The sequence below is a fragment of the Natrix helvetica genome (assembly GCF_964273705.1).
Source record: "Natrix helvetica genome assembly, chromosome: 2".
NCBI lineage: Eukaryota > Metazoa > Chordata > Lepidosauria > Squamata > Natricidae > Natrix > Natrix helvetica.
Window position 1 is genome coordinate 73,917,840 of NC_138552.1, and position 27,889 is coordinate 73,945,728.

A 27,889-nucleotide genomic window follows, 5' to 3' on the forward strand; every position below is an offset into this window, starting at 1 on the left:
TTCTGTGAAGAATGATTTCCAGAGCTTGGGTATGAACTTAGTAGTATAGGTTGTAGGCATATCTTTTCAGAGATTTTACCAGTATATAAGGAACAAAAAGGGAAGGGCCAGTGTGTAGCAGAGTTTAATGTGCGGCTAAAGAAGTGGTGTAAAAGGGAAGGCTTTGGTTTTATTAGTCATGATGTCTGCAGCTGGTTCAATGAAAAACTGTACAAAAGAGATGGTTTGCACCCATCCAAGAAAGGGACTGAGTTACTTGGCATTAAATTCACAGATTTTCTGGATAAACGTTTAAACTGAACAGCGGGGACAGAGAATTAATTGATACAGAACATTTCTGTCCCCAGCAATCTAAAATTCATAGGGTTATAAGTGCATGTAACATAGATGTGTGTGCGGGTAAGATTATCATTCCTGCTGTCAAGCAAAACCAGGCACTTAATAGTGAGTGCCATATCATGTGGCTGAATCATACAAGTGGCAAGAAAGTAGGGCAGTCAGGCATAACACAGGTTATGTAGACAGTAAACACGGGGTCAATCAAAATGGACTCAAATGTCTATACACCAATGCACAGAGTATGAGGAATAAAGAGGGTGAATTAGAAATTAAAGTAAAAGAGAGCAGATATGATATTGTTGTCATTACAGAAACTTGGTGGGATGAAACAGACAAATGGAACATACAGCTAGAAGGATTTAAATTATTTAAAAGAAATAGACCAAATAAAAGAGGAGGTGGAGTTGCACTATATATAAGAAATCATTACCTTTCTACAGAAATAGAGCACAACATTGATGAGAACTATCTTGAATGCATTTGGGTCAATATTAAAGGTTGGGGAGGAAATGACATTGCCATAGGCCACACAACCAAGCAGAAGTAGATGAAGTTTTTGCTAGTCAGCTAACTAAGGTATGTAGGAAGCACACCACAATAGTAGTGGTGGATTTTAACTACCCTGACATCAACTGGGAAACAAACTCTGCACCAAGTGGAAGATCCAACAGGTTCCTAACAAACCTAGCAGACAACTTTGTTTCCCAAAAAGTAGAGAAGGGAATAAGGGGATCAGCCATATTGGACTTAATTCTCACTAACAGAGAAGAAATGATAGAAGGTGTTGAAGCCACAGGAACCCTGGGGGCAAGTGACCATGCAATATTGGAATTCAACATTATGCAAACACAAGTAGTAGAACAAAGTCAAACTAGAGTCTTGGACTTTAAGAGAGCTAATTTCAATAAACTTAGAGAGCTTGGGAAAAATTCCATGGATGAGAATCCTCAAGGGGAAAACAATTCAAGAAGCTTTGGAAATTTTGAAAAATGAGATTACAAAAGCCCAGTCTAGCACAATACCAATGAAGAAGAAAAATAACAGCTCCCAAAAGAAACCAGCATGGCTGCATAAAGAACTCTCTGACAAATTGAAAGACAAAAAAGGTAAGTATAAAACATGGAAAGGGGGGGACATAATTAAGGCAAAATATCAGCAAATAGCCTGAGCATGTAAAGATGAAGTGAGGAAAGCTAAAGCTCACAATGAAGAAAGGCTTGCCACAAAAGTAAAAAATAACAAAAAAAGCTTCTTCCAACATGTTAAAAACAAGAAAAAAATTAAGGAAATAATTGGTCCATTGCTGGGAGAAAGTGGCAAGAAGGTGACAAGCAACAGGGAGAAAGCAGAACTAATTAACACATGTTTTGCATCTGTCTTTACACAAAGGGATAAAACAGTCCAACCTATCAAAAACAGCATCACAAAAATCAGATTAGGAACACAAGTTGAAATAGGGAAGAAAATGGTAAGTGAGCACCTGTCTACCCTAGACGAGTTTAAATCACCAGGACCGGATGGATTACACTCCAGGGTTCTGAAGGAACTGGCAGACAAGATCTCAGAACCACTGAACTATATCTTTCAGAGATCCTGGAGGGAACTACCAGAGGACTGGAAAAGAGCTGATGTAGTTCCCTTCTTCAAAAAAGGGGGAAAAAACAGATCCAGGAAACTACAGACCTATCAGCCTGACCTCAATATCAGGAAAGATTCTGGAAAAGATAATCAAGCAACGAATTAGCGAACACCTAGAAGCAAACAAACTAATAGCCAAAAGCCAACATGGGTTTGTCAAAAACAGATCATGCCAGATTAATCTTATTACATTCTTTGATAATGTGACAAAATTAGTGGACCAGAGGAATGTCGTTGATGTAGTTTACTTGGACTTCAGTAAGGCATTTGATAAGGTAGACCATAACCTACTACTAGATAAAGTAGAAGAATGTGGGTTGGACAGCATCACCACCAGATGGATTTGTAACTGGCTGACTAACCACACTCAACTTGTAGCCCTCAATGGAACTGCATCTTCATGGAGGGAAGTATGCAGTGGAGTACCCCAAGGCTCTGTTTTGGGCCCAGTACTCTTCAACATTTTCATCAATGATTTGGATGAGGGAATAAATGGGGAACTCATCAAATTTGCAGATGACACCAAGCTGGCAGGAATAGCCAACACTCCAGAAGATAGGCTTAAGATACAGAAGGATCTTGACAAGCTTGAATATTGGGCACTATCTAATAAAATGAAATTCAATGGTGAAAAGAGTAAGGTTCTACATTTAGGCAAGAAAAATGAAATGCACAGGTACAGTATAGGTGGTACCTTGTTCAATAGTAGTAACTGTGAGAGGGATCTTGGAGTCCTTGTGGACAACCATTTAAATATGAGCCAGCAGTGTGCAGCAGCTGCCAAAAAAGCCAACACAGTTCTAGGCTGCATAAACAGAGGGATAGAATCAAGATCACGTGAAGTGTTAATACCACTTTATAATGCCTTGGTAAGGCCACACTTGGAATACTGCATTCAGTTTTGGTCACCACGATGTAGAAAAGATGTGGAGACTCTAGAAAGAGTGCAGGGAAAAGCAACAAAGATGATTAGGGGACTGGAGACTAAAACATATGAAGAATGGTTGCAAGAACTGGGTATGTCTAATTTAATGAAAAGAAAGACTAGGGGAGAGATGATAGCAGTGTTCCAATATCTCAGGGGTTGCCACAAAGAAGAGGGAGTCAAACTATTCTCCAAGGCACCTGAGGATAGAACAAGAAGCAATGGGTGGAAATTAATCAAGGAGAGAAGGAACTTAGAACTGAGGAGAAATTTCCTGACAGTTAGAACATTTAATCAGTGGAACAGCTTGCCTCCAGAAGTTGTGAATGCCCCAACACTGGAAGTCTTTAAGAAGATGTTGGATAGCCATTTGTCTGAAACAGTATAGGGTTTCCTGCCTAGGCAGGGGGTTGGACTAGAAGACCTCCAGGGTACCTTCCAACTCTGCTATTGTATTGTATTGTATTGTATTAAAAATCTGGAAAAGGCAAAAAAACCCTTGAGATCATAAATAATACTGATGGTCAGATCGGGACTTTTTTTCCCAAAGAAAGAAAGAAAGAAAGAAAGGTGGAGGGTTGTAACACCAGCGCCCCCCCCCCCCCAGTTCTTTGTTTGAAACGCTTTTGAACAGAAGAATAGAAAGCAGAGAAGAGACAAACCCACCCAATTATAAACTCTAAATTGGCTTTGGATCTTAAACAGAAGCCAATACTTTTACTTTGTTTGAATTCCTTCCAGCTAATATAACCAAGAAAAAAAAGCACGTCCTCTTACTGATAACGGACAACTTAACCTTGACTGAATTTGGAAAAGCAGAGACAGAGAAAAACTTTAGGCTGATTACAAACTTATGATAAGTGATTTATTTCGAGCAGTGATTGAAGCAAAGAATAAATATCGGACCTGGGAATTACGAAGGAGTTTTTTTCTCTTCTCTCTCTTTTTTTTTCTTGCTGCGGAGGATTAAAATGGCGTTAGCTTCTCTACCGGTTTCAAAGTAGATGGATTAATTAAACTTAAGGTGGACCAGAATTTTGAAATAAGATTTGTACAACAAACTGCAATCTTGGAACTGGATATCAAGGAAGAACAAAAGACTAAGATGGCCCCCATTGCTTTTTTCCACAGCAATTGAAGTAGATGAATCTAAGTTCTCTTCCGGTTTGAATTTAAGGTGGTCCAGAATCTTGAAATAAGGTTTGTATAACTAAATGCAATTTTGGATCTGGACATTAAAGTAGAATAAAAGACTAAGATGGCCACCATCGTTTTTCCCCACAGCAATTGAAGCAGATAGGTGGAACAGAACTCTGAAATAAGAACAGCATAACTGTATAATTAACTATAACTTTGGAACTGGACATCACGGAAAACTGGGAATTTGAAGAACTATGTGAAATGTTTAAAAACATACATAAATCAGTAAAATCAAGCCTAATTAGAATTTTGAATTCAGAGATGCAGATAGCTATAGAACTCAAAGAAGAAGTGGGGGGGGGGGGAGACATAGAAGAAGTAGAAGCGGAGGGAAATAAAAAGCAGATAAAAAACTCCTTTGATCCTGGCAATGGTGTAGGGAAAATTGTGAAAAGGGGAGGTGTCCCAACAAAAGGGAAAAGAAAGCTGACAAAAGTGGTCTTGGAGGCTGTTAGTTGCATAGGGAAAATTGAAGCAGGAGGTTATGCTCCCACAAAGAGGAATATAAATTATTCTTTTGGTCACCTGGAGAAATCTGAAGGGAGTGGATCTGTCAAAATAAAGAAAAGGAGAAGACAGGAACAGAGACAGAGAAGTGGGACAAAAGACTCACAACCCCCCCCCCCGATAATTAGAAATTATTATATGGGAAAATATAAAGTTAAGATAAGGGCTTTATTCCTAAATATGACAATAAAATGGAGTTGCTAACTGGTTGAACAAGATAATGGAAAGATAACTAAATAAAAGTTAAAATATATGGAATATGGATAAATATGAAACAGATATGGGGAGCTTGTTAAGCAGAGGTTTGTGATTTACCTATTTGACATATAATAATAATAATAATAATAATAATAATAATAATAATAATAATAATAATAATAATAATCATAATCTTTTATTTCTAGAACGCACCCTTTCTTAAGCAGGACTCGGGGAGGTGTACAGTCATTATTAAAACCATATACAAATACATAGACATAGACGTAGATGGAGGAGGTAGAAAATATACTGTACAATAATTAATTAAAATGCAAATAAAATTAAAATTCCCTTAAAAAATTCCCCAATGAAATGTTTGCCAGGAGGTGGAAGATGGAGCTATAAATGGGCTAAGCAAGCTAATTGGAACAGGTGGGTCTTGAGCTTCTGTCGGAAGGAGCGGAGGTCGTTAGTAGTTCTAATAGCGGGGGGGAGGTCATTCCAGAGGGTTGGGCCCATCACAGAGAAGGCTCTACTCCTAGGCGTCACCCGCTGGCACTGCTTGGCGGATGGCACCTGGGGGAGTCCCTCCCTGTAAGAGCGGATAGGTCGTAGAGATGTTTGAGGTGAGATGCGGTCCCGCAGGTAACTAGGTCAACATAATTAAATTGAATTGCAAATTGAGTGAATATGACAATAGAAGGACAACTAAGCATGGGTCAAAATCTAGACATATATAGAACTTTTAAGATAATGAACAAAGTGAGATGTTTACCGCATATTACTTTATATAATACATTAAGGGAAGTGTAATGAAACTGAACAGCAAAGATTGTCATCTAGAGATAATTAAGGGTAATGTAATCCAAGGTATAGAAAAATGGAGAGGGAACATGAAATATACCTACAATGGGAAACTATTGTGACAAAAAGACAGAATCACAAATTGGAGGCATGAAAGGATGTACAACTATATAAAGATAATGATGAGAATAGCTGGGAATTGTAACCAGGTCTACACCTTGACCAAAATCAGGTTGGGGGGTGGGGTTTAAAAGCACAATGACTATATATGTAATACATTTCTGTTATGCCACTTTTTTTCTACTAAAAAGGAGAAAAAGTAAATATGTATGTTGAAAAAAGAATTAAATACCATCAACATAAAAAGGAGCTCAGAAGCTGAAATACACCAAGTAAATGAGATGAAGAGTGGGAAGTAGAGGAGAAAGGTAAGGGAAGAAGAGAGGGATAGGAGAGAAAGGAGGGGAAGAGGAGAAGAAAAATGAGGAGTGGTAAGGGGAGGGAGGAGAAGAGAGGAAGGGGAAGTTGAGAAGGATGACAGAGGGAAGAAAGGAGGTAGGGAGGGGAGAGGGAGAAGAAAGTAATGGACAAAGTACAAATAATACAATACAATACAATACAATAGTAGAGTTGGAAGGGACCTTGGAGGTCTTCTAGTCCAACCCCCTGCCTAGGCAGGAAACCCTATACTGTTTCAGATGTATGGTGTATGGTGTACACCATACATACACCATAAATATGGTGTATGGTGTACACCATACATACACCAGGGTGTATGGTGTACACAATATGATTTATGGAGAGCAGAAGAGCCAATAATTGGTTTTTGGAAGTTGTTGGTAAGATGAATTGATGTAAACATTTAATAATACAATATGTATTATTGTATACATGTGATTATATGTTATGAAAATGGAAAAAGTAAAAAACTTTAATTAAAAAAAAGACTTGGCTCTGCAGTTGGTTTGGGTAGTTGATGGATCAATAGATGATCCCATCTCCTCAGTATACATTCTGCACCTTTCCTTCCCATTTTTTAATCATAACCCATAATTTTATTGTATTTAAATATGTATGTATATTTTTATGGTTTTATTGTTTTAATGCTATGGCGATATGGCAGCAAATAAATTTAATAAATAAATGAACATGACACTAAGCATCGCTTCACAAATCATCTAAGAGGCAATTGTGAAGTTGGATTTCACCACCTCCGTTTTCTTTAAGATCCAGATATGGCACCATGTGATTCCATCTTTCCCCAAAATTGAAGGGATAACTTTGTGGGCATGTTTGATTCAAACAGATGGAAAGGCCCATCAGGACCTGCTTTAAGAGATAAAGTATGGATATTTTGTGACCTTTAAGAAGCTTGTCTATCATTGGCAGAATGTATTGTAAATAGCGATTATCTCCAGAAGTAAATATTGGCAACAAAAGGGTTAATTTCAAGGATTATTTTTCTGTTTCCTTTATTAAAAGTGTTCTTACTGTATTTAGTCATGGATGTTAAGGCATTTCCTTTCATTGAGCTCTGATGAAAAAATTAGTCATGGTTTTTCTGTGTTAGCAAATTGGAAAACAGGTAATTACTTTACTGAATCATGCTTCAGATGGAGATATCAATGAGATAAACTTAAGAGAGGTCTGAACCACTAATACAAGCTTTGGCCCAAGGTTGTTCAACCTTGGCAACTTTAAAGACTTATGGACTTCCAAGTCCCAGAATTGCCCAACCAGCATGGCTAGCTGAGGAATTCTGGGTCTTGAAGTCCACACCCCTGCTATAGCCTATCAATGACACTTAGGAAACAAATTGGAATAGTTCATGTATGACGTCAAGAAAAAGAAACCGGAACATGTTTTATTTCATTTATAACTTTAATCAAAATTAAATACAGCTTTTTAATTTTCTGAATTAAGACAATTTGAGGAAAAGAAGAGTTGGATTATCAGCATTTCAGGAACGCTGAAAGTAAAAATCTAAAAATGTGTAGCAATGGCTTCTACCAGTACCACCAGTTTCTTCCATTACAGACAAGTGTTTTGAAATGTGCAGAATGTATTTTAAGTCAGCAAAGATTTAGGGAGAGAGAAAAAACAAACACTTTCTTTTCTCATCTGGATTCCTATTAATGATTAAGCTAAATTATGAAAAAAAATCAGTAGAATTACATTTATAGCTGTATGTTTTAAGCAGAGAAAAAAAATCATTCCCATATAACATTTAGAGAGCAATGCGCACTTTGAAAATGATTCAGAAGAAGTGATTCAGTCTTTCCAAAGCTTTCCAGCATTTTGGGACAGTCATCAATGCAATCTATGTTTTTTTTTTCAGGCTTCTACATAATCCCAAAAAAGGAGGCCACCTCTTTAATGGATTGATGATTATAACTTTTAAAATCAATGACATTTTATTTTCAGGCTGCATATATAATATCTGTACTATTTTGTCACTTCCTTCCAGTCTGAAGTTTTTTTTTGAATCATTTTTGAAGCATGCACAGCCCGCTACATTGTCATAAGATTGATTGCTCATTCTCCCATCATCATTTTGGTAATAAAGCTACCCTGGAAAAATGTATCATTGCTCTGAATTTTATTAATCCATTTTTTCAAGATTATTGAGTAATTTATGGGCTGAGAACAGCAGCAGAATACCTGAATGACCTATTATTTTTAAGCATTTTTGCACTTGAAGTGATAAAAAAGGAAAGCTAAAGGTTCATGCAGCACTTTTAAGTACAGTAAAATGATAGCTCTGTTCACCCCACGTCATTTTAAAAGCTTCTTTATACTTTTTAAAAAATGTATTGTGATAAATGTGTAGTGCAACATTATCAAAAAGGAAAGGGATGAATGAGAATACATACTTCATTCCATATACTGTAAATATCTCTATCTTACATTCCCTTTCAGATATAAAACATTAAAAATGAAACCCACACATACCAGGAGCAACACTCAAAGTTTATGTAGAAACAATTATTTGTTTTTATAAAGAAGACTCCTCTTTTACCTGTATCTCATGATACAGAGCTGATCCTCATATATTTTAACTCCACCTGAATATCCTTTTTTTCTGATTCAAGCTATATTTATAATGCACCGTGGTTTTAGTCAAAGTAATTTACTCCAACTTTTTCCTCAAATGCTCTTTCAAAAGCAGCAGTACGTAAATCAGAAACATAGATTAAGGATCCCTTCATCCGACTGCTTCCTTGCTCCAGTCTTTGCACCCCATGAAGGACCCAAAAGCAACTGAGCTCAGAGTACTGTTTCTCGGACGACTCCGATGAGACTGTGAGGCCGCTCTGGCTCCATCCGCTGCGTCCTCTTGCCTGGCCCCCGGGTTCCGGCTGTAGTAAAAGTACTTACATCTCCACAGCTCTCCAAGTGCAAAAGTCCCGGGTGTCTCCTGAAAGGCAGTGTGTGTGCTCCTGTTATGGCTCGGTGAGCAGGAGTCATGACCTTTGGAAAGAAAGAACATTACACTGTCAACTGCCGTACCTATTTTTATCTAAGAAATGTTTGGATAAAGAAAACGTTAGCTGCCTTAAAATATAATTTTAAAAGCAGATTGGGCAGGCTGCAGATCTCATCAGCCAAAGAGTGTCAACTTCTGGGGATCAGAAAAAAGGGGCTTTTTTCACAATGGCCACTGCTCTATGAGATATCCTCCCGTTAGAGATTAGAATGGCCTCAATTGTATTATTAGCCTTTTGCAAGGCTTTAAAAATGCGACTTGTACTTCAGCAATGTAAATGTGCTAAGGGCTCTGTTTGTTGACTTTACTGTTAGGTGGTTAACTATTTCGGCTGCTGTATGTTATTTATTTATTGTTTAGATGTTTTTATTATTCTTTATTGTTTTAGAACTGTAACACAACCAGAATCACTTGGCTGAGGTGGGTGGCTATAGAAATTGAATAAATAAAGTAAATTAAAAAAACTGACTTCATATAATACCTGGCTATTTCATTAAACACTATCAGGATATGTTTTTAGTAGCTGCTGGGCCATTTTTCTTTTTGATTGAGAATTAAGCCATTTAGCTTAGAAAGACTTCAGTCATAAGTGAAACTACGCAACAGTATGGATATGACACAAATGAATATTGCTCCAACTGCAGAGGGTTTTGGGGTCTGTGTGCATAGGTATGTTTGGCATGCTTTAGTATCAGCAATAATTTTCTTCACTTCTTTATTTCTTCCCAAAAATATTTTTAGTTTCTTTCTTTTTTAAGATAATGGATATCCAGAATTGTCAATCTAAGAGGGATGATTTAATTCTGCAAGGACAAACTCCCTATTTTCTCTACTTTGTCAGCTGGAGATTTCTCTCCTTTTCCATCTTCTACAGACAAGCATACACAGCCTTGCAAAAGGCTGACCTGACCCTTCATGTGACCAGCTAAACTTGGGGAGAGCTTCAGCCACAAGTATGACCTCTCCCTTTAACTTACTAAATAAACAAAATCCTATTTCACCCTTAAGAACTGCAACGTACCTGGAGTGCAAATATAGGGTAAGATCACATTTATTCCTTAAGTAAGTACTATATGCTTCTACTAATTTGGAGAAAAGGGATAAAAATTAAAAATCAACACAGAAGCGATAAGTGATTAAATAAGGACAAAAGGTCCACCATCTTCTGCCCTTCTTCACTAACCTGGTTCACAGAGATTGAAACATTAACTGTAATTAAAGAACAAACCTGTAACTAGCAGACTAGGATGAAAGATTACCTTGTCTTCTCCTAGGAAGAAAAAAATTAACACCAGACAGCACTGTATACTGCATCTCATTTTGAGCTGGCCTTTTCCTTCCCGAAGCAGAGCTGCAACCTGTTTAGGAGTTTGTATCTTACCTGCTCAAGAAAACTGGCACTGGTGATGGCTTCCTCCATGTGCTCTTCATCTGATTTTAAAACAGATTTGATGTCTTCTACTAGTTCATGTATGTCAGGCGTCATGTTGCAGGAGGACTGCTCCAAGAATTTGGCTACCAGGAGTTTAGTGTCTATATATGATTTGTAGTCTATTAAAGACTGAGGCCTTGAGCGTGCAGCAGCCTTTGCTCTCAGACTTTTCCGCAAAATGACAGTAGCCGGCTGTGGTTTTCGGTCTGTTTGAGTAGCAGCTTCACAACTTAGCACTGGACCTGGAGACAACATAAAACAAAATAAAATCTCAATGGTTGTGTCCTAGTACTTTACACACAGTCAGTCATTAACTCAGAGTGAGGACAGCACGCTACAAACCACAATGCAAACTCTGCCATTTTTACCATTACCATTAGAGTCACTTAGACTCTAGTGAGATGGGCGGAATACAAATTTAATAAATACATAAATAAAATAACAACGTTACATTTTCATCACAATGTTACATATATGTTAGGGGCGCAGCTTGCATCATGAAGTTGGAATGCTTATGTTGACATTTTGATTGAATTGTTGGATTCTTAGGATACCTCTATAATTGGCAGATAAATTCTTGCAGATGTTTCATTACCAAACTAGGTAACATCATCAGTACTAGAAGGGAGTGGTGTTTGCTCTTATTTTCATATACTAGTGGCTTACCCTGTCAGTGTTGAACAGTTGCTTCACAAAAAGTGTTTTGATTGGTGCCGGGTCTCTACAGCCTCAGGCAGAGAAGGGCTATTCTGCACCCCTCCCTCAATATTCTTTAAAATTCTGAGTTTCCCAGCATTCCTTTAGGAACCTCCAACATGCAAACTGTGGTTACTCATCCTAAAATGAATCCTCTTTACCTGGAGCTTCAAAAATTTTTGTTTGCTGGGGAGCTGTGTAGCTAAAGTCAGTCTACATTTAGTGTACATCTGATTTTGGGGATATTTCTTCATAACTAAAGTGTATTTTCTGTGCAATTCATACCCCTTGCTTGCTGGATCTGGATGTCAAAAAGCAAAGCCCACATTTTGTAATCAATCCCCGCACCCCATTTTGGCTGATGCTGCAAGAGGCTGAGTGTTGTCACACACCCTGGCCACGCCCACCCAGCCAGTCATTAGGGAAGAGAACTGGTTGTTAAATTATTTGAATCCCACCACTGACAATACCCCAAACAAGAAGCTATCAAACAAGCAACAGTAAACCTAACAAAGACCACCAAGACCACTCCCAACATGGATAGGGCAATTTTGTCTGTCTAACACTGTACCCCCAATAGTGTATTCTGCCAGAGGACTCTTTTTTCCTAAGTGTATGATCTTACATTTAGGAACACTGAACTGCAGTTTCCACATTTCTGATCAATTTTCTAGCAATGTCAAATTGTTTTCTGTGTTGCAGATACCACCAGGGATGTCAATCTATTACACCATTTTACGACATCAGGAAAAAAATAAATCTTCCCTAGCAATCCTTCTGTTGCATCACTTACAAACACATTGAATAGAACAGGACCTAGAACCGAGCCCTTGTGACACACCACTTGTGATTGGTCTCTGTTCAGACAGTGCCCCATTAACAATCACACACTAGGATCCATCCCTGAGCCAACTTCCTAACCACTGAACCAGCCAGTGGTTAAGTCCTACCTGTGCAACGTTTTTATGAGCTTATTATTTGGAACTCTATCAAACGCTTTGCTAAAATCCAGACAGGCTTTGATCACAGCACCACCTTCATCCAAAACATTTGTGATATAGTTTAAAAAGTCAACACTTTGAGATATACTGATTGTTAATTACTGCAAAATAATGCAATTTAAATACTGACTTATTTAGTAGTTAAATAACATTTCAAATTGTATTTCCAACAGGCCGGTTTTATTTATATCTTTCTGATATTTTTAAAGTTAATTTTGTAATGTTGGTAAATATTTTTAGCTATGTTCTATTTTTGTGTGTGCGTGCGTGCATGTGTGCGTGCATGTGTGTATGTTTAGGGGTACATTGCACTTCTAAACGTAATACATTTGGGGGGGGGGAGAGATGGATAAGAATTCACATTCATGTTGGTGCAAAGTGATCCATACACAAATGTGGGCTGATGCACTCAACTACTCCCTTCTCTTTCCTAAAGCTTTTTCATTGTACTTTGCCTTGTTAGCAGAATTACTGTAAGAAACGTGTCTATCAATACCTGGCTCTGCAAAGACTGCTGAATAGCAACATTCATTGAAAGATCCATTTAGAATAAGAATGAGGTAGGCATAGAAAACAGCCTTCCAGCACCACTGCTCTGCAAATTCCTCATGTCTAAAAAACTAAGCTTCAGTTCTGATGGCTGCAGCCAAGCCCTCCCCTCCCCTCCTTGCCGTCACGTTCTGGCGTTCACGTTGCATACAAACAGAGATTCAGTTTGTTTGGTGAAAAGCTTTTTATCTCTATCTAACAAACTACGTGATAACCAGCACTAAATGACAATGATACAAAGGTAATCAAATCCAAGTCAGTTCTAACCAAGTTAACACCATCACCCATATATATACCATTACCCCACCCAGCTCCACCCACAACTCCACCCAGATGACACCCACCCACCATCACCAATCACCGTGACCCACATCTCCAGCCACACCCCCACTCAGTGTCATCATAGCCTCTTTCCTGGTTAGCCGCATCCGAGCAAAGAGTTACATCAGAGTAGGCAGTTGCACCCGAGTACAAGAGTTACATCAGAGGCAGTTGCACCCGGGTAGAAGAGTCACATGCAGCTACAGGCTCAATCGACATCAGAGAGGCAACATCAACGTGGCAGCGTTGCATGGTGGGTATGGTGATGGACAGAGTCCCCCTGGAGGGCAGCCTGAGGGCTGACACTTGCAGCCTTGGAAGAACTGGTGGGGTTTGGTGGGTAGGAGTTGGCATATAACTGCCACTCCTGCTCTTCTGGCTGAGGCGAGGATCTCACTGGGCCTTATGGCCCTAATTATAACAAGATCACCATCATTTTTCATTGAATAATTTACAGCTCCAAAGCAACACCACCATTTGAGATGGAATACTCTTAATGCTAATAAATAAATTTGTGGTTTCGGGAAAAAAAAAAGATAAAGGATATTTTCTGTAAAGGAGAGAAGAATCAGGTCACCTCTGAATGGAACGGCCTGAAGAACAGGATCACTTTTTGATCGTTTTCTGAATAGCTGAGAAATCCCCACAGGTACCAAGCTGGCATCTGGAGACAAGGTGGTCTCTCTACTCAAAGAATTAGGAGAACTTTCATCTCCTGCAATGAAGAAAGATAGGAACAAGAAATCCAATTAGCATGAACTCACATGTGCTCTGTCTCTCTTTCTTCATGCCCACACCCATATGTGTGAGCGGACACACACAAATATCAAGCGGGGAGAGAAAAAATTCTGGAAACATAATTCTTTTAAATAGATTTCTACAGTCATTAAAGTTAAAAAATAATTACCAAGCAATACTTACCAAGCTTTCCATTACAATAAAGGTTTCTGTTAATCATGATAATACAATTATAAAAGGGTATGTGCAGTCATTATCAAAAGAATTGCTGACTACTGGTCTGATGTCGCAGTGAGACCTAAAGTCACTCTGTAAGAATGATGAAGAAAGGAGGGGCACCCTGCAGGTCACAGAGAGTGGCAGCTCTCCAACTGGACCCAGGGATTTTCTCCCATCCAACAACGAAAAGGACAGGTAGCCATTATGGTTGCCGTGAAGCTGGGGCAGCCGAAGTAATAAAGAATGTGCTGGAGCGGAGTAGATGAACAGTGATTGGAACTGGGTGAGTTGATTCTTTTTTTTACCTAGAACCTAACCCCAAAGAAAATAAACTCTGGAAAAGAGACTCTTTGAAATGCTTGTCAAAGCGGCAAATAATTACAGAGAGAAACATTATGAACCTGAAAGAAAATGAACTAAAGGGAGAGCGCAAAATCTTTAAAATATAGAAAGACTGCATTTTTAAACTTTATTGGCAATATTTTGGTAAGGCATTTTAAAATGCTGGAATTATTTGTCTGAATACTATTTGCAAAAAACTGAAATAAATATCTGTCAGACTTTATGCAACATTGAAATTTAAGATGAAGGCGCCATTTACTGGTGAATGGAATATATACTAAACTTTTACAACCTTGGGAAGTACTGATAAAACAAAGGGGGGGAAATGGAAATAAATAACACCTGGAGGACTGCTGTGCTACCTACTTTTCTACATCTGTCTACTTCATGGTTATTAGAGGTTTAACTGTGAGATTATGGGAGACATCTAAAGAAAGTGACTTTTAAATGTTAGGATCTATGAGTGGACTTACAGAGTGGACTTAAGGAGACATTTGGAAATCTTCCTGGATGGAACGAATTGACTAACTGTGGGACACAAAGAATTATAACTATTGCATTCCCCTGAAGAGCAACGCTAGGATTGAATAAATGGTTTCTAAGCTGGATTTCTGAGGTCACAGACATTTGAGACTTTGGGGCGGTGACAGACTACTAACAGGATATTGAGCAATATTTGGACCTATCAAAATAAGACAAGATGTTGCATCAGGGGGAGTTGAGTGGATTTCAAAAAGAAATGGTGTTAATGCTCCAAAGTACTTATGATATGTTGATAAAGAACCATAGGGAGATAAAGGACTTAATTGTTTGTTTGTTTGTTTGTATTTATATGCTGCCCTTCTCCAAAAGGACTCAGGGCGGCGTACAACATTAAAAAACACACATCCCAAAAATTAAAAAAATAAAGAAATCCATATCCAAAAAACAAACCGAATTTAAAAGACAATACATTTAAAATGAGTTAAAATTAACAGGCCAGGCCGGCTTGCTGGAAAAGCCAACTTTTTAGGGCACGTCGGAAGGACCAGAGGTCAGGGATTATGTGAAGCTCCAGGGGCAGCTCATTCCAGAGGGAAGGCACTCCCACAGAGAAGGTATGACATTGTGGGGAAATCAGAAAATGTTCAACAAGGGACAATGAATAAAGAGCATAAAACACAGGAAACAGAGGAGATAATAGAAAGACCAGAGGAAAAGACAGAACAGATAAATAGATAAATAAAACAAGAACAGAAGAAGGAGAAAACAATAAAGACTTAAGAATCAAATAAGGGACAATATATATTAAGACATCAAAAAAAAATGGGATTGGATAAAAAGAAGGATATTTTTGAAGAAAAGACAGGGGCTTGGGCAGATCCTCCAGAGGTACGGCAGCAAAATAGAGATGGAAGAAATATTTGGGTTAAATACGAAAGATGTAGACAGAGACAAAGACCCAAGGGAGAAGTTTGGAAGGCAAGTCAAAAAATGAATAAGTATTGAAATACTAAAGTGGGCAAAAGATGATAGTTAGAAAGGGAATGTTCTTTAATATAAGATTGGCTTTATTGAGAGCTAGAATAGAGGCAGAAATAAGATCAAGGGGTATTATTATACATATTTTTATACAATAATATACTAAAAGTAATAGCTAGATGTAAAGATTAGATGTTGAAAGATGGTATCACTATGTATGTTTGAATAATATTGTGATTGTTATTAGAATGGCGCACCAAAACACTGAACAACTAAACAATGAACACACTTTAATATAAATATGTATAATAACATTATTTAAGTATGATTAATGTAACAATTATTATTATTAGTAGTAGTATTTGTATTTAAATGAATGATACCCAAATGCCTCACTGTTCATATAATGATATTGATGTATGTCCAATATTATTAATAATAATTTTTTAAAAAATATTACCAATGTGTCAATGATAAGTATCTAACAGAGTTCTTATATCATCTCTGGCAAACTATATTTCAATGATCAAAGAAAGCAAACTGTAAATCTTAAAAAGCTGGACTTGTTATTTTAACATCATGTTCACAAGCATATGTAAACTTGGATATGTAGTATTACAGAAACACGGACATAAAAAGACATGCTCTGCTTTAATCACCCGAGAATTATCCGTGTTATCCAAATAGCTTGAAGAAGTGAAAAACATGTGTTCCTATTATCCTCAGAATATATAAAAACTAATATTCCCAAATTTCATGACAAAGCATATCTATGTTGTTGGCAAGAAAAAAACAAGGACATGGATCTGGAGCAGGCCACATGAGATTTAAAATACCGTATTTTTCGGACTATATGACACACCTAAATGTACAGGAGGAAAATGAGAAAAAAATAGTTTTTGGCATCTGTGAGTCATGTTTCCGCCGTCCCAGGCCCCCAGAAGCACTCTGCAGTGCTCCGCATAGCCTATTTTCACCAAAAACACACCCACTTTTGGCCTGCAGAGTGCTTCTGGGGGCCGGGGAGGACAAAAACGTGATGTGCAGAGAGTTCAAGAGGTCAAAAACGCCTGCATTCAGTCTATAAGAGGCACCTAAATTTTCACCCACTTTTAGGGGGGGTGGAAGGAGTGTCTTATACTCTGAGAAATACGGTAATTAATTCAGTTGTTTTTTTAAATGGGGAACCGTGCCAAAGCTCTTTTTTAAACTATCTTGTTTCAAAGCAAAGGGAACAGAAATTCCTAATTTTCAGCTGGGTCATAGCTACTTGGATACTGAAAGAGGTTCAATGGTCTCTCAAATTAAGATCCAAATGAAATTATCATAATTTGTGTTCTGATAGCGTGAAATTTTCCAAGGGGATCACACAGTAAAACTGGTTGTAAAAAGGTTTTTCCTAGAGAACTAACAAACCTTGATAAAGGAAGAATAAAGGTGAACAAATCAATAAAGAATGATAGGAGTTAGAGGTTCAATGACTCAAACATTATGTTGAACTCAAAACAATGTTTTCCACTAATCCATCAAATCACTAGATTCAGAATGAGCTATTCATACAGGGGATACAGCATATCTATCTTGTATTAGCTTTACTGATCTAAACAAACTGTTGGAAAATTTCCCTTGGCAATTTCTCACGTGTACCCTCTCAGTTCTTCCCTTCATCCAAATAAGAGCAGTGCACACAATATTCAGTTCAATGATTAAAAATACATAGCTTGATATTTGTGGATCCCTCACTGGGAGAATCTAATAAGAATTGTATGTATTCTATCGGGTGAGGACTAACCAGGTCCAAAGATTATTTTATTCTGGCAGTCATTTTACTGATTTTAACAATAATTCTGTCTCATTTTAAAATACATGTAGCACTTACATATTCTGTACTTTTTAAAATTGTAAACTGTAAAAATTTGTCCTAGAAGACAGAATATAAATAAAATTATTGTTCATGGTCTACTCTAGACACATGTATTTTCAGAACTAATTAAATAGCCTGACAACCCCATCAATACAAGGTCAACAAAGGTGATAAGTGTGTGTTACCTTTCTTCAGTTTAGTTTTTAATCTAATCCAGGGTCTCTATATTTTCCCTATTCACATTTCTAAAACAGCGGGAACTACGAACAAATAATTAAAATACTTTTTAATTAGCATCAACAATACCATTCCAAAAGCAGTGTGGACAAAAAGAAAATGTGAAATGTATTCCTCAAATAATGACTTTACCATGAAATAGGCCTGTGATGGCGAACCTATGGCACGCGTGCCAGGGGTGGCACGCGGAGCCATTTCTTAGGGCATGTGAGGCATTGCCCTTATAGCGGCAGCGCACATGCGTGCGCCAGCCACCTAATTTTAGCCTTCCTTTTTGCTCTGTGGAGGCTTCCCTGAAGCTCCGGAGGGCGAAAAATAACCCAACGCACAACCCGGAAGTTCGGGAACTGACTTCCGGTTTGCACATTGGGGGTGTTTTTTCTCCCTCTGGAGGCTTCATGAACATAGTTACACTCCATAGAACCAAGTTATTAGTAACAGCTTTATTGGACTGAGCTTCTGTAGGGCTTAATGGGGAGGTTTTGGAAATGAGGCTGAAGATGTGAGCGGAGCAGCTGGAGGTTTAGTTTACATCTGCAATCAGATGTAACTGCTCGGCGTGTTCGCTTGTGCAGGAGCTTTCCACAGGGCGCGAACCACCTGAGAGGAAGGTTTCCCCTCTCCCTAACCTGGAGGAGGAAAGCTGAATTTTCCACTGATTGACGTGCTGAGTGTGGCGAGAGGTGGCGTTGGTGGTGGTGGTGGTGGGGGGAGAAAGGTTGAGCTTTGCAATATGCCACAAAGTGGAGCTCTGCAGAGTTTAGGGGGCTGTCGAGCTTTGCAGCATGGAGTGGAAGGTGGAGGGTTTGCAAACTAGATTGGCAGGGCTGGGAGGAAGGAGAAGAGGCGAGGGGGTGGAATTTGTAGGCGGCAGAAGAGAGCGCGCAAAAGCTCCTTTAGGAATACGGAATTTGGCTCAGATCACTAGAGCCAATCCTGCTGCCTGGAAAACAAGTTCTTTGGAACAAGAATCACACGGTTCTCAGCACAGTCATTTCGACTTGGCATGGGGTTGCTGTGGCCACTTGTGACTGTCTCATCCTCAGCTCAGATTTACTCCACGTTATCCCAGAAGAACTTCATGCTGGAGGGGAGGGGGGAGAGATCCACTGCTTGCATCGTTAATATTTTCCCGCCGTCAGGGAGGTGAGATCAAGTCAAGCTCCTCAATGCAGGGGCAGCGTCCTGACGCCCTAGCTTTCCGAAATCTCTCTGCTCCCTTCCATTCAAATAAGTATACATGGCAGCTTTCGCCCTATTTACATCCGCTCCCTGAGTTTTCCGCTCCCAAGAGACACAAGGGCAGACAGGCAGAGAGGGGGTGATTGCTGAGTGGACTCACTGGTGGGAAGGGAGCATAGGAAAGACGCAGCCGGGCAGAGCCTTCTTTAGTGCGTGTGTGTGTGTGAGTCCTGCCAAAGAAACTGCTGCTGCTGCTACCACCTATATTACTACTATTACTGAGGCTGCCGGACTGCCCGCAGTTCTCCTTCCTCCTCTCACAGGCAGTCCGGCAGCCTCAGTAATAGTAGTAAAACAGGTGGTAGCAGCAGCAGCAGTTTCGTTGGCAAGACACACACACACACACGCACACGGCCATCAGCCACCATGCACTAAAGAAGCTTGTGGCGCCGGGGGAGTTGACTAGCTGGGCATGCAAAACAAGGTGCCCCGTGCAATCGCCCCCTCTCTGCCTGCCTGCCCCTGTGTCTCTTGGGAGCGGAAAACTCAGGGAGTGGGTGTAAATAAGGCGAAAGCTGCCAGGTGTACTTATTTGAATGGAAGGGAGCAGAGGGATTTCGGAAAGCTGGGGTGTCAGGACGTTGCCCCTGCATTGAGGAGCTTGACTTGATCTCACTTCCCTGACGGCGGGAAAATATTAATGATGACAAGCAGTGGATCTCTCCCCCCTCCCCTCCAGCATGAAGTTCTTTTGGGATAACGCGGAGTAAGTCTGAGCTGAGGATGAGACAGTCACAAGTGGCCACAGCAACCCCATGCCAAGTCGAAATGGCTGTGCTGAGAACAGTGTGATTCTTGTTCCAAAGAACTTGTTTTCCAGGCAGCAGGATTGTCTTTAGCGATCTGAGCCAAATTCCATATTTCTTGCTTGCATTTACTTTTGATTTCATTTGTCTCCAAATGCATACATACATACATTCCACACACACCCCCATCTCCCTTCTCTCTTTCTCTCTCTTGCTTTCTCTCTTCCTTGAAGCCTCCGGAGGGTGAAAAACGGCCCTACGGGCAACCCGTAGGGCCATTTTTCCCCCTCGGAGGGTTTAAGGAAGCCTCCGGAGGGCCTCGGGGGGGTGCTGTTTTTGCCCTCCCAAGGCTCCTAGTAAGCCTCTGGAGCCTGAGAAGGGCGAAAAATGTGTCCATCCACAAAAATGGGAGGGGGTGTCGCGCGCGCATGCATGTGGGGGGGGGGTGTCACGCGCATAGCATTATGGGTGTGGCACGCAAGCGCATGACCCCCCTGTGCTCCCCCCGCTTAAGGCACGCGATGGCAAAAAGGTTTGCCATCGCTGAAATAGGCTTTAGAATGAATAAGGTTTTAGTTCTGTTCAGTTGCTTCCAAAATCTAACAGTAAGACTCATTTCATTAGCAATGGTGGAGATAAAGTCCTGTTATTCCAAAAGAGTCATTTCAAGGACTTTACAAGGCTGAAGTGCTCCAATGCGATTTTCCTTGTTTTGTTTGCTGGTGTCAAATCTGTGTCTATTAATTCTTCTGTGCAAAGTTTGTCCTTTTTGTCCTATGTAGAATCCAGTGGAGCATTGCCAACTCCATCAGTGAGTGAAAGGATGCTGAACTCACCTACGTCAAAGGTGCAGGCAATCTCAGAAGGACAGAACAAATACAATGATGGGTTTTTAACACATCCCTATGAAGTACTGGCAATCTGTTTTATGTGCACCCTGCCTCGGCTTAACTGACCTCCATTCTCCCTCTTCCCCCTAGCCCTAGTTTAAATCCTATATCAGTCTAGCTACTCTATATATCTGATGAAATGAGCTGCAGGTTTTTTTTTTAATATAATTTGTTAATCAAAAATCAAACTCCTCCTGATCTTTTGCTACCATAGATTAACATGGTTCTCCTCCTACAATGTTTAAGGGAAAGAAAGAGAAAGGCTGTTCCAGAGTGATCAATTTTAAGAGAAAACACTTTTTATATACATTAAATTAGTTTAAATAAGAAAACAATCATTACTGTATTTCTTGTAATTCATTGCTAACCTTAGCACAATACTTCCAAAAAACACTTTTTACCTTGTGGCACCTGTGTATCATTTTGTTCAGGTGGGTCATTTACAGCTTCTACAACAGCTGAATTGGATGCATCTTCCTAAAAAAAAGAGAGTAAGCTTCTAGATAAATTAATGAGAAATAGAAATACATTCCTGACTTTAGACAATTTAAATTTAATTTAATTGTAAAATTTAAATAGAATGACAAAGAAACACCACTAAATCACAAATATTCTCCAGGAATAATGATCTCCCTTCTTTACTATATATTCTGGTCATTTGATTTATTTTATGTGTAGTGATAATCTGATTTTACTTCTTGACATCTGAATACTGTTCTATACTTTATACACTACAATTTCTTTTCTAATCTTCTTAGATATTTTAGACCTTTTTTATTTTCACCTCATTGTGATTTTGTTTTAATTAGTCTATAATTACAGAGACTAGCCACAGAGTCCAAGCCATACCAAATGCACATGACTTTTATCTTCAAACAGCCTTGCAAATGTGTCACAACAAATTGTTGAAGTAACAGCTAATTTCCTTAAAGGTCAAAGGTGAATCCATGGATATTAGTGAAAAGATTCAGAGGTGGAAAAGAACTCTTTCATTCCTATAGAATAATTCCAAAAGTCACTCATATAAATCAGATTCAGCATGAAACTTCCCATTTCCTTTTCGTTATCTTTAGCTTCGTTATATACCAAGAAGCTCATGTGATGGGAGGTGAGAGACTTAAACACAACTACACAATGGCCTTAGTCACTTTTTTATTCCACAGGGTGACTGTGGCTTATGTGAGATTACAAGGCATGCCAACTAGAGAGAAAAACCCAAAGTCCTATGAAAAAGTTTAGCAGTCATTAATTTCTGCATTCCCAAATTCTTATAGACTTGCAGAATGACCATAAATAAGTAAGATGGAAAGTTAAGTGCATTCTGTTTTGAAACTTTGTTTTCTTCCCATTCTTTACAGATATTTAAAATTCTAGCATGTTTATGAGGGTTTAAAAACAGAAATGATGTGAGATGTAAGAAAACCATATTTGATATTACAATTACTTGTCAAAATGGAGAACTTTTGAGATATAAAAACATGCACTGAGCAGAAAGTATAGCCTATAATTTTAGAGCTTCAGATAACCATCAAATAAGTTTAGAACAGAATAATCTTTTAGGACTAATTTTGATTCTGAAATACAGAGTTGGTTACTATATTAATTAGAAAAAAATAAAAATGCAAAAACAGTACAAGTAGTCCTTGACTTACAACAGTTCATTTAATGATCACTCAGTTACACCACCACTGAAAAAAGCATTTTTTCCACTTATAACCATTACAGCATCCCCATGGTCATGTGATAAAAATTCAGATGCTTGGCAATTGACTCATATTTACGACGGTTGCAGTGTCCCGAGGTCATGTGATCATCCTTTAAGACCTTCTGATAAGCAAAGTCAATGGGGAAGCCAGATTCACTTAACAACCATATTACTAATTTAACAAGTGCAGTGATTCACTTAACAATGTGGCAAGGTAGGTTGTAAAATGGGGCAAAACTCACTTAACAAATGTTTTGCTTAGCAATTAGAAATTTTGGGCTCAATTGTGGTTGTAAATCAAGGACTTCCTGTGTGTATACTTTTTCTTCAGAATTGATGTTTAACATTATATGATATCAAAAAAGCAGGAAGTGGAAAAGCAACAAAGTCCCAAGCCTAAATCAAGTATAAAATATTTGTTTGTTTCAACATTTCCACTGTATGTGGCCTTACTCAGTGGCAGAGACGTGGCACATTTGACCATCTGAAGGATGTTACAGTGTACCAGACTCCTGTGAAAGCACGTTAAGCTGGAAGAATACCCTGGACAATACCTGCTCATGTCTTATCTGGCTCATCACAGCTTCGTAAGGAGGTGGGGGATCAAGAAGGCAGAAAACTTCAACGCCTTTAATTCGGGCTCCATAAATGTGTGGTAATGGAATGACATCAGAACCCAGCATCCTAAGACAAAAAGGTTGCATCAACTAAAGAGCGCCCATAACATTTTAATGAAATATGCTCCAAAAGACAGGATAATGGAATTCTACCTTTAGTAGAAAAACAACAATATACAGAATAGGGATTTTTTTTAAAGTGCATTCACAAGGATTTAAACAGGGATTATTTTCTGTGGGGGAAAAAGAAGGGCCTAAATGTTTTAAGTATGGAATCCAATTAAAGTATTAAATATCTAAATGTCAAATAATTGTCAGGCGCAAAAAACACCAGGTCCTTGTGTGCAGGTACAATTTAATTGATGCACAGGAATCTTAACTAATGATCAATCCTTGCTTAGAATTAAGTAAGAGTCAATGGCAATCAAGGGAAGGGAAGGGGTTAGACTTAGTTCATTTATGGCTACATGGTGATTCTAGGTTCATCCCTCTTTTTATCCCTCCCCTTGGATCTGCCAGTCCTTCTCCTACAATACTCTTTGCAGACCCATTGTGCTTATACAATCTGCAGAAGAACTGCAGACAGCTAGCCTTGTTGACAGAGAGGCTGAGTATAGATGTTCCTGGCCCAGAGATCAGGACTGGAAGCACTGTTCCATAGCAAGGGTCCTTCTGAATCTACAGTGTCCATTGATGTAAGTAGAGGCACAGAGAGAAATCAAGATATGCAGGGACCATTTAGGCACAGAATTAGAATGGCCATCTTTTTTCTGTAACAACTATAATTAAAGACAGGCTGACAGTAATGAACAATTAGCTTTTTTTCCCCAGCAGAGACATTAGCTATTACCCTTCTGCACATATATCATACATCTTCTGAAGGGGGAAGAAAAAGGACAAATCCTTTAAAGGACTGGAAGCTCTGTTTCTGCATGCTCGGAATTAGTCAGAAAAGGATTGTGGCTGTTTATGGCTCTTCCACAAAACTAGGATTCTTGGTTAGCCAGTTCTCACTACTTGATGAGAAAGAAGCAGAGGGGCATGATATCCGTTACACAAATGTTAAATATATGATTGTCCAGAGACAACATAGATAGCAAGGATCTTCCTTTTATCTTTCCTGCACATTCACTGAATGCATGAGGGAATTCATCTAAATATCCCTTATCTAACTGTTCCATATGTTTGGCTAATTGAAGATAAAGATACTTTAGCCATCTCTGCCATTGTTACAATCATTAGCACATTAGAATAAAAAATCCAGCACTGCAGTAATCTATGCTTTATTTCCAGATAGGCATTCTGAAGGTCAACCTCTCAACTGCTTTGCTCAACTCTCCTCTATACTCTTCGATTTGCATCTTTCTGCTACTGACTCCTCTGATATATAGTGAACTAATGCTATTTGTGCTACGTAAGTTACATGGCTTTGGGTTTATAAGGCAAATCACATATGCCACAAGGCCTAGGATTGTTATTGGTTTAACCTCTGTGATGTCATAGGGTTCCAAAAGACTTTGAACCAGATGACTGCTCAGAGCAGGTGTCAAACCTGTGGCGTCACAGCAGCGTCATGTGACATATTGGGACTTCCCCCCCCCCTTTGCTAAACCGGGCGGAGCATGGCCAGCGTGTGACGCATCCCGTCCACAGGTCACGACTTTGACAGCCTTGGCTCAGAGTAAAAGCAGCACTATTTTGTAGTATGAGATCCATAGCAAATATGTAACTGTAATTGCACTTATGGCAAAATTATGCACTCAACTCTAATGAGATACACATTTTGTTTTTCCTCTTCGTTCTTCGCATTGAAGCTCTTAAGCATATCACAGTTAATCTTAAGAATTAATTGGTATTTTCATTACTATTATGACAATGAAATGGCAGGTAGGAGGGAAATGCTCAGCATATAAAAAAATAAAAATTCTGTAAACAGTTTGCTTACTTCAGTGTTTGACAAGAACCAAATTTCTAATAATGATCTTGAGGAAAATTGAGATAAAAAACATCAGTTAACAGAAGATAAAAGTGACACAGAAAACATAGCATACCCCCCATGACTGTGACAGCACTCTTCCGGACCCTAAGCATCCAAGTTATTCCAAATTCAGGGAGAAAAATCAGATTTTAAGGTCAAGGGCTATGGAAATCACAAAGAGAATTGTGACAGAGAAGGCATATTTTCTGGGTCCCATCAGATGACATTCATTCATGGGATTTGGAACAAGCTAACCTTGTCAGATCAAAAAGGACAGGCATACCTCATATAAATGAGAAGGCAGCAAGAGAATGACCGTTGACTTACCTGAATGGTCTTTCTCTAGGTGCTGCAGGAGTGTCCAAGCATGGGTTAACTTCAGCTTGCTGCCCAAGGACTGAGTTCAAAGATTGTGTAGCCATGTCTCCTGCTCCCCTCAGAGGCTCAGTTTAAAAAACGAAGGTATGAGACCCAGAAGGATGCTGTATGGAGAAAAGTCTATGCCATAGAGGTGATAAGTCATGCACCCTCAGGCGACCCCAGGGCGGGGTTGGACACTCCTGTAGCGCCTAGAGAATGACATTCAGGTAAGCCAACGGTCATTCTCCTAGGCGCTGCTTGGAGGGTCCAAGCATGGGACATACTCAAGCTATGAAGTCCCAGGGTGGGAAGAAGGAATGTCCTGGTTAGCAGGAGCCGCAAGGACTTGCTGTAAGACCCTCCTTCCAAATGAAGCCTCTGCAGAGGCAAAGGAGTCAAGTCTGTAATTCCGAATGAACGGTGACGGGGAGGACCAGGTAGCCACCCTGCATATCTCTTGAATAGCCCAAGCGGCTGTAGTCACAGCGCTCCTCGTGGAGTGTGCTGTGATACAAAGAGGAACAAGTCTGGATTGTTGCTCGTAAGCCAGCTTAATGCAAGCGCGCAGCCAAAGTCCTATGGTGGAAGATGATACCTTCCTGCCCATGGAGGTGGGCTGAAACGATATGAAGAACGATTCTGACTTGTGAAAAGAGGCTGGCTTTGGGCTGTTTCCCTTTTGCAGGGCATCCTGCACTGTCCCTGTTAGCAGCAGGGTTGGGCCTGCTGCGCTTGTTAGAGGTAGGTTCAGTTTGATCCCTGACTTCAGCCACACTATTGCTGGCCATGGTACACTTCCAGCCTTATCACAGCTTGGTTGTAATTAGTCCCTGTATGTGATATAGCTTTGGATAATAGGCCCCTTTAATTCAGTCCAAGTCCTGAGGAAATGGGGCTCGGCAGGGATCAATAACAGCAAGCAATATTTTTGGCACCAAAATTGGAAGTCCCAAGGCGATGCAGATCTGCGCTGGAATAAGGCAGGGAATGGCCAGAGAAAAGCCAAATTCCCTGCAGCTGCTCTTAATAGTAGTCCTGGGGATGGGGGGACCTGCCTGGAGCCCCAGAGCGAGATCCCAATATTAAGAAGCCCTCCCAGCGGCAATCTGCTGTAGAACCAGGCTGCAGTCATTCAAATGGCTTGAAAAATAAAGCGTGCCACTTTTTTCCATTCAAAATGGCCGCCGCAAGCTTTGGAGCGCACTGGGGAGCTGTCGGCAATCCAGAGGGCTCAGTAGAGCCTCTGGGGCTAAAAACAGTCCTCCGACAGTTTTTGGGGGATCCCTAATCTACCTACCTGCCCCCAGAGCTCGCCAGCGGCCGCTGACGAACCTCCCAGTGGTGCCTCCGCCTTCGGTGGTCGCGAAAGGCAGCCACGCTCCAAGCTGCCTGTTCCGTGCTTCAGAAGGCTATAGGGAGGAAGCTTTCAATTGAAGGGAGAAAATAAGAAAACCTAACGCTTCCTAATCTACACTCTAAACACAAAAATAAGAAAAGAGGCTACACTAAGCTGTTTGAGGAGTCCAACTTGCTGTCCAAGAACTGGAGCTCCCCAACTGTGTCCTTTTAGGGTGACTGAGTTTTTAAACTCAGCCTCTGAGGGGAGCAGGAGGTATGGCTACATAATCTTTGAACTCAGTCCTTGGGTAGCAAGCTGAACTTAACCTATGCTTGGACACTCCAAGCAGCGCGTAGGAGAACAAGGGTGGGCAGTTGTTAAACGAAGCAATGTCACTTAACAACTGACACTACTTGTGATCTTAAAGGGTAGGCTCCATTCGGTTCTTAAGTTGAAGATTACCTGTAAGAAGGCTTGATTAAATCAGTTGTCACGTCTCAGAATATCAGGAGCGAGGTACTTTACCTGCGATTGCCTCGTGGTGTGGAAGAATAGAAGGTATCAAAATAAGATGGAGGTGGGGCTGGTGGCACAAAATCATCAGCATCAGAAGCATGGCCATCTTCCTCAACTTCCTCTGTATAAACGTGCGGTTCTTCCTAACAAGATAAAATTCTGTAAAACACTCTTGTAGCAGGAACAGAAGAGTAACTTCTTAATAAATCTATTTTTTTAAAAAATGAAACTGTGTCCTGCACTCACTTACTCTGCAGGATCTTCTAGTTGCAAATATCTGCAGATAACGTAGGGCAGCCGCTACCAAACAAACAGTGGTTGTCAAGGCATTCAGAACACAGAGAGCAAAGAGAACTTTCTGAAGGACAAAAAATTGAAAAGAATAACTGCAATTGTGATTCACCAAACATATATTTAAAAGTACACACATTAATTCTTTTGATTTCCAAGCACAAAATTCAGTTAACTTTTAAGCAGCTGCCTTTCCTTCACCTAGAAACTATGCTATATTCAAATTTGACAACTGTGGTACAAAAAC

General features: G+C 39.7%; 1 protein-coding gene across 1 annotated transcript in view; it reads right to left on the reverse strand.

The window, feature by feature from the left end:
- Nucleotides 1–7,473: 7,473 nt before the first annotated feature.
- The window catches only part of ENTREP1 (endosomal transmembrane epsin interactor 1), a 30,091-nt gene continuing 9,675 nt past the window's right edge, over nucleotides 7,474–27,889 (reverse strand). The window contains exons 5-11 of the mRNA XM_081941738.1: nucleotides 27,602–27,709; nucleotides 27,361–27,494; nucleotides 23,096–23,225; nucleotides 21,238–21,313; nucleotides 13,675–13,812; nucleotides 10,480–10,772; nucleotides 7,474–9,082 (exon numbers count right to left, since the gene is read on the reverse strand). Coding sequence (XP_081797864.1) covers nucleotides 8,879–9,082; nucleotides 10,480–10,772; nucleotides 13,675–13,812; nucleotides 21,238–21,313; nucleotides 23,096–23,225; nucleotides 27,361–27,494; nucleotides 27,602–27,709 — 1,083 coding nt within the window. The 3' untranslated portion in view covers nucleotides 7,474–8,878. The remainder of the gene's footprint in view (nucleotides 9,083–10,479; nucleotides 10,773–13,674; nucleotides 13,813–21,237; nucleotides 21,314–23,095; nucleotides 23,226–27,360; nucleotides 27,495–27,601; nucleotides 27,710–27,889) is intronic.